At 53.6% G+C, this 10,579-nt stretch overlaps 1 protein-coding gene across 1 annotated transcript; it reads left to right on the forward strand.

Moving 5' to 3' along the window:
* The first annotated feature begins 2,976 nt into the window (after positions 1-2,976).
* TNFRSF13B (tumor necrosis factor receptor superfamily, member 13B) lies at positions 2,977-6,571 on the forward strand. The gene is made up of 4 exons (XM_009084480.1): positions 2,977-3,115; positions 4,123-4,233; positions 4,825-5,058; positions 6,297-6,571. The coding sequence occupies exons 1-4, from the start codon at positions 2,977-2,979 to the stop codon at positions 6,569-6,571; spliced, it is 759 nt and encodes a 252-aa protein (XP_009082728.1).
* The last annotated feature ends 4,008 nt before the right edge of the window (positions 6,572-10,579 follow it).

Genomic DNA, 10,579 nt, shown 5'->3' on the forward strand with positions numbered 1-10,579 from the left:
GTTCAAAAGATGTGTTGATGTGGCACTTGGGGACAGGGTTTAGTGATGGGCTTGGCAGTGCTGAGTTGGACTCGATGGTCTTAGGAGGTCTTTTCCAGCCTTAATGATCTCCACAGAGCAAAGCATCCTCCTATGCAGAAGAAAACATCCCACTGGCACAGGATGCCCAGGGATGTAGTAGAATCACCATCCCTGGAAATGTTCAAAAGATGTGTTGATGTGGCACTTGGGGACAGGGTTTAGTGATGGGCTTGGCAGTGCTGAGTTGGACTCGATGGTCTTAGGAGGTCTTTTCCAGCCTTAATGATTCTGTGATTCTACTGCAGAGCCCAGCCCCCTGCAGAGCCCCCACCCCTCCAAGCCCCTCTGCAACGTGGCCCAGGACACCTGTGCCTGCTCCCAGTGACACACCATCCCACAGGGTCCCTCCCACCCTGGCCCCTGCTGGGGGCAGCCCAGGGACTCTGTTGAGCCAATGCAATGTGCTGCGTGTGTGGTCGATTTGCATTGAAGGGATAAGGGGAAACCCCAGGAAATGCACAGCACAGGCATTAATCAAATTGTTCTCTAATAATAAACCTCCCAAGCAATGCAGGAGCTTGAGGCTGGAGCTCACAGTGCCATGGCAGGAGCCGAGGGGGACTAGATGCTGTGGAGAGTCAAACGTGAGTTACTTGATGGAGGGGTTGCATGGGGAGATGGAGTGAGGGGCTTGTGCCAGGGCTTGGGACTTGGTCACACTCCCAGGGAGTGGATCTCCTCAGGCTCTTGCTGGAGGAGCAGAGCCACCACAAAGGGCTTCTACCCTGCTGAAGATGGTCACTGCCATGAGGCTGGAGTGGGAATTGTAGAATCTCAGAATGGGCTGGGTTGGAAGGGACCTTAAAGATCATTCAGTGCCACCTCTCTGCCATGGGCAGGGACACCTTCCACTAGACCAGGTTGCTGCAAGTCCTATCCAACCTGGCCTTGGACACTTCCAGGGATGGAGAAGCCACAGCTTCTCTGGGAAACCTGTGCCAGAGCCTCAGCACCCTCTCACAGTGAAAAATTTCTTCCTAATAACTTACCTAAATCTACAGTCCTTCAGTTCTCCTTTGTCCTATAGTTGCTTAATGCTTGCGATGAGGGGTCCAAGGGGGAATTCAGGGTGCTGGTCCCTGGTAGGTGCAGAGGCAGAAGGGGAGTCTGCTGGAAAACCCATGGCTGCAAAGCATGGCCACACTGTGCCAGGAGCACCACGTGCATCTTGGGGCTCCTTGGGGAGGGGAGTTAAGCTCTCAGGCAGGATTTGTCCTAGATAGGGCTAAATACCTTCTTGGACCTGCCCTTGCAGCAGCTGAGAAAGAGGTGCCCAGCCTGCAGCTCCCAGGTTTCAAACACAGCCCCAAATCTGTTTCCCATGCAGTTATCCCATGGGAAACTCCACCATAGGTCAAGGATGACTGAGCTCACTGCCATCCCCAGGGCTCACTGCCACCCCCAAGGGCTTCCTGCCATCCCTGGGGGGCTTCTCATTCTTCTCTCTGAGTACAAAGTATCTTTGAAGAGCATCGGAGGAAAGCACTGGCCTGAGTCTTGCTCTGCCCTGGGGATGTCTCCAGTCAGCTCGACAGAAAGTAATTATTTAATTCTATAGTTATGTTAATTGAACAACTGGGAGTATAAGGCCAGCAGCATCCCTATGCAGGGAGGATTGATCCCTGGGAATGGGAGGGGTTTGTGTGTGCTACCCCAGGTAGGAGCCAGTCAGCATCAGAGGATGCCCTTCCTCAGCCCCTCTAAGGGAAGGTGCTGGGTGGGCAATGGCAGGAGGGATGATGTGCAAAGTGCCTGACTGCTGCACAATCCCAAGTCCTTGAGAGAGAAAGATCCCAGCAGAGTGCAGAGGATTTCCTGGATCAAACCAGGGTTTACCTTTGCAAAGGCATTGGCACAGCCTTTGGGCACGTGGAGACCAACACTGTGCTGAGGCTTCAGGGAGTTTTAAACCTTTTGGGCCCTGTCAGCGCCAGCATCACCCACTCAGGCAGGAAACAGCTGCAGCTCCCGGCACAGCTCTGTAGAGGGATGTGGTGTCCCACATGCCCTCTCGGCCAGCAAACAGCACATTTCCACCACAGCCCTCGTGCTGGGTTAGAGCTTCCTGCAGCTGCTCCATCGCACTGGCCGCAGCCCCCACGTGTGGCATCACACAGAGGCACTCACTAGCCATCTCATTCTTCAAAGTGTACATGTTTGAGCAGACCTTTGTGCTGCTGATGCCTTCATCCTGTACCTTTGGCATCACACTCAGCACAGATGGGCACTGGGAGCACTGCAGCAGCAGAGGGTGGGACAAACAGCCCATTGTGGAGACTAGAGCATGTCCACCTCCAGACATCCCAGCAGGCACTGGTTACACTGGTGCCTAAAGCTCTCCTGGGAGGATGGACCTCCCTCCTGCTGCTTCAGGGAGTCTTACACATCAAATGGGGTTTCACTATGATGCCAGGACACCCAAGTGAGATGTCAGAAATGCCACACAGAATGGCAGGAACCACCCTGGAGCCGCAGAGGGATTCAGAAGTTTCCAGAATCAAAATTTGTTTAAGGAGATGTCACCAGTTGTCATTCAGGTTGTGTTTCTGGTCTTTTAAGCAAAGCCTGTAAAGATAGGAGCAGTCCCCACTGCTCATGCTCCCACAGGCAGGTGCAGAGATCCCCAGACCCTTGGGATACAGCACAGGGCCAGCTCTAAGACAGGGTGGTCTCCCTGTGTGTCCCCTGGGACTGACAAAGGACATACTCATGTAAGGCTATAATTTGAAGAACAGATTTCCCTGTATGCTCTTGCCCAAGCCTAGGACCAGAGAGGGCTGGGACACAGCCAGGGCTCCCCTGCCAGGGGTCCCAGCCCTAGAAAGGCACAAGGTGCCTGCAGAGCAGCCCCGTGGTGGGCACACTGTACCTACCTGTGCCTCCCGTTCTGCAGCCATGGATGGGACGCGCGTCGGGCGGGATGCCATGAACAACTGCACCGACCAGGAGTACTGGGACGCCCTCGTCTTCCAGTGCATCCCCTGCAGCCTCGTGTGTGGCTGGCCCACGGCGAGGAGGTGTGATGCTGTGTGTGGTGAGTGCTGGGCAGGCAAAGGCACCATGTGTCTGTCCTTGGACCGAGCAGGCAGGGATGGGGCAAAGCTGGGAGTGGAGACCAAACCCCAGGATGAACCCCAGGGCAGGCTCTGAACCAGCTCTGCTTAGCAGAGCTCCAAGTCAAAAATGCATGGGGATGAGACAGCCTCCCAGGGATGGGATGGGACTGGCAATGACTCAGTTGCCCCCACCTCTGCACTGCTCCTTTCTGGGCTCACAGAGCTGCACCAACACTCATTTCCCCCATTGGTGCCACCCCAGCCTCCAAAGGCAGGGCCTGGAGAGCAATCGGGTTCAGTCAATGTGGATAATGATAAACCCAAGCTGTAAGTGTGAGGCTGAACCACAGGGCCCTGTGCTGGGGCAGGCACAGAGGTATTGTGATAACAGGTGGGGAGGAGGACAAGGGACAGATGCACTTTGCACTCAAAGTCAGTGCATGGCCCCTTCCCTCTCCAGTGAGCTGTCTGGGATAGCTCCACCCTGTCCTAGGGCTCAGGGGCCACAGCCCTGTGCAATACAGCCACAAGTCCCGTCTCTGTTGAGGACAGGAGATACCACCCCTGCTGTCCCAAGCCAGTACTCAGACAGATTTTGGTGTGTCCCCAAAAGCCATGCAAGCCCCAAGGCAGCAGCAGCTCTAAGAGCAGCAGCCAGGAGCTCCCAGCTGCAGGTGAGTACCACTGCTGATGCCTAGCCATGATCGTCCCCTCCCTGTGCAGCTGCCAGCAGATCCCCAGCATTAACCATCCAGCCAAATACTACCCCAAATCCCGTGGACCTGTCACCCTGCCAGCACAGGAGAGGTTGTCAAGGCTCATGGCAGTGGGCAGGTCTCATCCTGTGCCCATCAGAGCTGTGAACTTGGGCTCATCCTCTCAGGAACTCAGGGGCCAGGCGTGGTGGGAGGGTGATTTGGGAGCCTTGTGCTGAAACAAGAGAGGAGGATATGCTGAGGACACTGTGCTCATTTCCCTCCCGCAGAGTCCATGGACTGCAACAAGAGAGCTGGATTCTACTACGATGAGCTGGTGAAAAGCTGCATCAACTGCAGCACGATCTGTGGGCAGCACCCAAAGCAATGTGCCTCAGCCTGTGAACGTGAGCTGTGTATGGGCTGGGAGTGTGGGGGTGGGGGCAGGACCCCAAGGCTGGGCTGGAAGAGGAGCTGGAAGGGCTATGGGACTGAAATTAGGGAAGGGGCAGCAAACCCCTTGCTCTTCATCTAGCGGGGCTGCATGTTTGGCTGCTGCCAATTCACTGCGGCTGGGGAAAAGCAGCCAGGAAATTTGTCTCTCTCCTATTTTCTTCATCCTAAAGTGCCTTTTTCCCTATTCTGTGCTGGTATGTACAGACCTGAGAGCTGGGGCAGGATTGGCAGCTGTGGATCCCACCTGGCTGAGCTGCCCCCAGACCTTGGGGAGGGAGAGCAGGAGGGGACAGATAGATCCCCAAGAACTACAAGTCCCACACTGGGGTTGGGATGTGATCCCTGGAGAAGGGGGAGAGTGTGAATGGGGTGTGGGAAGGGATCTCCTCTATTGCACCATGGAAGAGAAATGCCAGCCTGCAGAGGGGACACAGAGCTGCTCTAGAATTCTCTCCCAGTGGAGAGAACAAGTGCTATTAGCAATTTCCCTGTCAAAAAGTCAGTGAGATGAAGCACGTACCTGAGGGGTGTTTAAGCTCACTCATCTCTGTCTGACACAGCCACTCCCCCGGCGCCGGTGGCCGTGCTGGAGCAGAAGGCATGTGCGGAGCAGGAGCCGTGGCTGGTGATGTACCTGCTGCTGGGGCTCTGCCTCTGCATCCTCATCTTCTCCCTGCTCCTGGGCTGGACCCACCTGCGGAGGAAGGGAGAGGTTGTCTCCTGCCAAGCCAGCACTGGGACCTGCCACCGCAGGGAGGACTCTGCCAAAGGTGAGTGCTGGCTGCACTGGGGGAACTGGGACAGGGTGGGGAGCTTGTGCTGGGCAGGCTCTCAGGTACTGCTGCAGGGGCAAAAAGCAGAGCCAGTTCCTAACGGGGTGGGAGGAAAAGTAAACCCAGGGATGGGCAATGCAGCTCAGTCTGAGCCTGGAAGAGAAGCAGGACTGGACTCCTGTGCCCCAATTCTCTACCACAACCCTCTTCTCAGTCATTCCCTGCAAGTGCCAGGCACAGCTTCCCAGTGCCACAGGGTCTGGAGCTGTACCACCAATCAGCACCTCTCTGGTCTCCATCCAGAGGCAGCCAAGCCAGGGGGAGGAGAGGTTGGAAAAAGCCAACCCTCTCCTGAAATGAACCACAGTCCCAGGAAGGGTTTCAGCTCTGGAGCCACAGGGGCTTCACAAGTCCTCAGGTCGAGGAGAAAAGAGGGAAAGGGTAACATGGAGTAAGCCAACATAGAAAATATGCTCTGACTCTCCCTCATTCTCTTTTCCCTGCCTTTCCAAACAAAATTGTCTACTTGCCTGTTTCTGCACACACATTGCACACGTTTACATTCTTACACCTCGAAGCCATCATGCTGGTGTCAAAAGGCACAGAGGAAGAGCCCACGAGTCACTTGGAGTCACTCCCCAGAACTGTCACTCAAGCCATTCCTGTCTGTTTTGCCAAAGAACACAAAGGTGGTATCAAATGGTCACTTTTCAGGGAAGCCTTCAGATTTGGAGAGATTTACTGGGTGGTTTTTAATACTCCAGCCTAACTGCTCATCAGGGCTCAGCTGATGGAGCAGAGCCCTTTGACAGTGAGTGCCAAGTCCATGGAGCACTGTGGGCCCCTTGGAGTGGCCGTGGGAGCCATCTGGCACCGTGTTGTGCCTGGGCATTTGCATATGCTACAAAAGCAGCATTAATGAAAAAAACACTTTACATACAATGTTATAAATATTACAGCTGCTTTAGTGCTAAACCTCCATCCCTCCTGTTCCAGGAGCTTCCCTCCTTCCTCCTCAGATCTCACCTCTGTGGGCAGCAGGACCAGGTATGAGCATGCAGGTGATGCAGTACAGCCAGCACACAGTGCCAGGGCCTTTATCCAAGTGCTGGGAGGTGGATGTCCTTCCCATTTCTAAGACCAGCTCTTTACAGGCTCTAGTGCAGCACTTCAGAGCATTCCTTAGGTCAAAGCTGTCCCTAAATCCCCTCAGCTAACACACAGTTCATTTGCAGACCGGCTGGTGGAGGCAGGCAGCGTTGGTGATGGATCCACAGGCAGCAGAGTCCCAGAGCCAGTGGAAACCTGTGGCTTCTGCTTCCCTGGACATGGCTCTGGTGTACAAGAGACCAAATCATGTCACAGCACCTCGTGCCACATTGGGGAGAGGGCTGCTCCCTCCTACACTGGGATCTGCAGCACGGGAAGTGCTGGGGCCATTCCCGGCCCTGACGATGGCCACTTCAAGATCATTTGTTCTCCTTCCCAAGAGAAGACACCCATGGTGTGACCACAGTGGATGTTCCTGCACAGATTCAGAATGGAGAGATGCTCCCTCTGCCCCCAAAACACAGTGGCTTTACCCTCCGTTCTCAGTGACTGGCACAGCTTCTGCCCAGCCTGGTGGACACAGCCAAGGGCTGTAAGGCTACAGAAAGGGCTGGAGGCTGCACAGAGCTCTTTGCTTCCACTCAGGAAATTAAATTCTCATTCTTGTACACTCCCAGTGACAGAAGTCACTTCCCATTTAGCAGCATCCAACTTCATCTTCCAACTTGGCCTCCATAGACTCCACCATGCATCCCAGCCATCGGGAGTGATGTCTCATTGGGGCTTTTCATCCTGGTTCCATCACCATCAGTGTCACTTTGTCTTTGCAAAGGATCTGACTGCGGTGCCCACCAGTCCCCATGGAGAACTCACCTTCCCCTGCTTGGAAACTCCACCGTGTGCCAGAGTGATTTACAGCAGAGCTGTAAATATCTCAGACATAGACTTGGATCCAAGGAGTTACTGATGGAAGCTATAAAGACCCATTGTGGAAAGCTCCACTGCCAGCTTCCAGCACAGCTTGGGAGAGGAGCACAGGCCATGAGTGATGACAAGGCTTTGCCTGTGACAGGACACAATGGTGCACATGAGGAGTTGGGAGAGGCACCAAAACCCCTGATGGAATTGGGTTTAAGTGTGAAAACTCATCCAAGGCTGAGAACTTTCTAAAACACTGGATTTATGGACATTTGGGCTGGGTTACTCCAAAGAGCTGATAAAAGTGTGGAATCAGCTGGAGATAAAGCTGCTTTGAGGAAATATTTTTATCTGACCTGGCTTTGAAAGCTACCATGGAAGAATATGGGTTTCAACATATAACTTGAAGTTCTCATTTCCACTAAAGGAGAGTGCAGGAATTTTTTCCTTGGTGAGGAATCACTCCTGGTGGGAGTTCATCCCCTCCACTTTCTCAAAGTAGAACTTCAATCTTAGAAGAACATAAGAGTCAATACATGCACAAATTGGTGCCAGGAAAGCACAGCTGGAGAAAGTACATGCAGAGAGCTCTAACAGACTGTTCCTTCCATATTAGAGATTTCTTTAAATGTAAATGCTTTCTTATCATTAAAAAAGACATCACCTGGGAGGGTGAACCTCTTACTCTGGTCACCTCCCGCAGTGTCTCAGCACCCACAAGTCCATAGGCCTCCCAATCTCCTCTGCCTCCCAATCTACCTTAAAGATCATCCTCAACCGGCATACCCTCTTGGCCTCCCCTCTCACACAGCCACCTTCCCCTCCACTAGGGCTTACCAACTCCACAGCATCATCTTCCATAGCCTTAGCTCCCTCCTGTGCAATCTGTTCCAATAGCCTTTGGTCTCACGCTGTCAGTTCCTGTGGTCTCCAGACCTGTGTTTTTCTGTCCCACGGCCACAGCTCCCACAGTCACCAACAAATTGGCCCCAAGACCAATAGCACTGCCTCTCTTTCTCTTCTAGGTTTCCCCTCCCCATGTCCTATCCCTCTCAGACTCTGCAGGGTCAACCACAGAATGGGTTGGGTTGGAAGGACCTTAAAGATCATCCAGTTCTACCCCCTGCCATGGACAGGGACACCTTCCACTAGCCCAGGGTGTGCCAAGGCCCATCCAACCTGGCCTTGAACAGCCACAGCTTGGGGCAGCCACAGCTTCTCTGGACAACCTGTGGCAGTGCCTCACCACTCTCACAGCCAAGAATTTCTTCCCAATATCCCATCTAACCCTGCCCTCTGCCAGCGTGAAACCATTCCTCCTTATCCCAAGTCCCTCTCCAGCTCTCTTGGAGGCCCTTTAGGCACTGGAAACAGCTCTAAGGTCTCCCTGGAGCCTTCTCTTCTCCAGGCTGTACACCCCCAGCCCTCCCAGCCTGTGTCCACAGCAGAGGTGCTTAGCCCTCAGAGCAGCTCTGTGCCCTCCTCTGGACATGATCTACAGTTCCACATCCTCCTTATGTCTGGGCTCCAGAGCTAGAACTGGTGCTCAAGGGGAAGGGGTTTTGCACTTACCTTGGGGAAGCACCAGCACATCCTCCCTTGGAACAAGGGCTGGGAAAACCCCTGGCTCTGTGTCCCACTCTGACCAAGCACTTCCCAGCGAGGACAAAGGTTCTAGGAGAAGGAAAACCTTCATAAACAGACACGGTGTCTCATCACACTGCCCTTTCCCAGCACAGACCTCCTGCAGGCAGCACTGGGGACACATAGCTTCAGCCCATTGCTGGTGCCCTGTGGACCTTCAAATGTCACCTCCAGGGACAAGCATTCGTCACCTGTGGGAACCCTTGGCTTTGCCTCTTGTATAGGGATTCAGAACCTTATTCAAAAACAGGATAGAAATAACAGAACACATGCCACCAGATTTGCAATTAGGGCATCTCTCAAGGATCAAGAGGCATCAATTATTCAAACAAGAAAGCTTTTAGGGAAGTGTTTGTAGCAGTGAGCACAGGAGCTAACTCTGTGTGGCACCAGCAGCTCCTGCTCTAGCTGACCCAGGAGACTACTCACGTTCTCACACCCAGGCAAAGCTTGTGCTGGGACAGGGCTGTTCCTCCTGCCACCATGTGGCCTGGTGTCCCAGAAACTGGGGAAAGTACTCACCAAAAGCCAAGTCCTGACATGTGAGAGGGGAGCATTCCTCACCCTCCCCTCCTTGAGGGAATACAACTACAGTTACCAGCACAGAAAAGGTAACACAGAGCAACTTGAACAAGTCAGTAGTGAGAATAATATAAATCCATTGGTGCTGGAGAACCAAGAGGACTCAATGGATTTGGTATCCTGTTTGCAGCCATTGGCCAGCAGCTCCAATAGATCATACCTGGAGACATCAATTCCAATATCAGAGGAACATTGTACATATGGGACACAAGCAACTCCAGCCAGGACAAGCCAAACTACATAGAATCAAGGGCATTGATTCTGAGCAAGAGCATCTGCCTGGGGTTTAACCAATTCTCACATTTCTGCTTTTTCCAGTAGGCAGCAGCACCAGTCAAAGCTTTCTCTCTGGTTGAGTGGCTGAGGGATAAGAAAATACATCTAAAGCCACTTTCTGGCTCTTTTTGTGCCCCCTGTAGAGCTATGTTCAGTGCTGGCAGGTAACAGAACTCACACCAGCATGAGCCTGCAGCACTGCACCACTCTTTGTTTCCAGTCATCTCTGCAGATGCCTCCTCCCAACAGACCCAGCTGTGCCGAGACAAAATGTACCTCCAAATAAACAACTCAGCCCCCAAACTGATGAGGAGGGTGAGCAGCTGAAGCAGCAGAGTTGTCACTCGTGGAGGAGGCAGCCTGTCACTGCTGTCTGTCAGCACATCAGGGAGGTTTCGCTCCATCCACCCTTCAGGTGTCGTGGTCGGTGTGTTCCTACGGGCGATGTTAAGGGAGTTCCACAGAGGAAGCTCCTGGCTCTGCAGGGAGTAAGTCAGTGCAGGAACTGCATGGCTGCTTCTGGAGGAACAGAGGGGGAGAGAAGGCTGTGTTTGGGAGAAAGCAGCATGAGGGGCAGTGCTGCTTGTACAACAGCAGCTGCTCTTCCATTTTCATAGGCGGAGGGAAAATGCTGTCTCCTCCTCTACGAGGCTGCACTGATTTACTGCTGCTGGAAACAGAACCATGTCTGGTGTGACAGGGACACCGGGTGGGAAGAAAAGAATAGGAGCTTTTAATACACCACGAATTCTGCTTTTGAAACCATCTGCGCCAGTGCAGTGCACAGAGCAGAGCTCTCCCCACCAGATGGGTGGGGAAGGAAAATTAAGGGTGATTTATACACCAGCCTCATCCCTAAACAATTTGCTTCCAAAGGCTTAACAAAGCAGCCTGCAGCAGCTCCTCTGGCCAGACGGACACTGGGTGCAACCGACGCCGTGGGGAGACCTGTGCCCCAGGCCGCAGAGGGAGACTGCTGCTCCCCTCCCCTGCCAGCTCGCTGCTGTGTTCAAAGGTAGCAGCGAGCATCGCCAGGCGTCTGCACGAT

The sequence above is a fragment of the Acanthisitta chloris genome, unplaced genomic scaffold, assembly GCF_000695815.1.
Source record: "Acanthisitta chloris isolate BGI_N310 unplaced genomic scaffold, ASM69581v1 scaffold19291, whole genome shotgun sequence".
NCBI lineage: Eukaryota > Metazoa > Chordata > Aves > Passeriformes > Acanthisittidae > Acanthisitta > Acanthisitta chloris.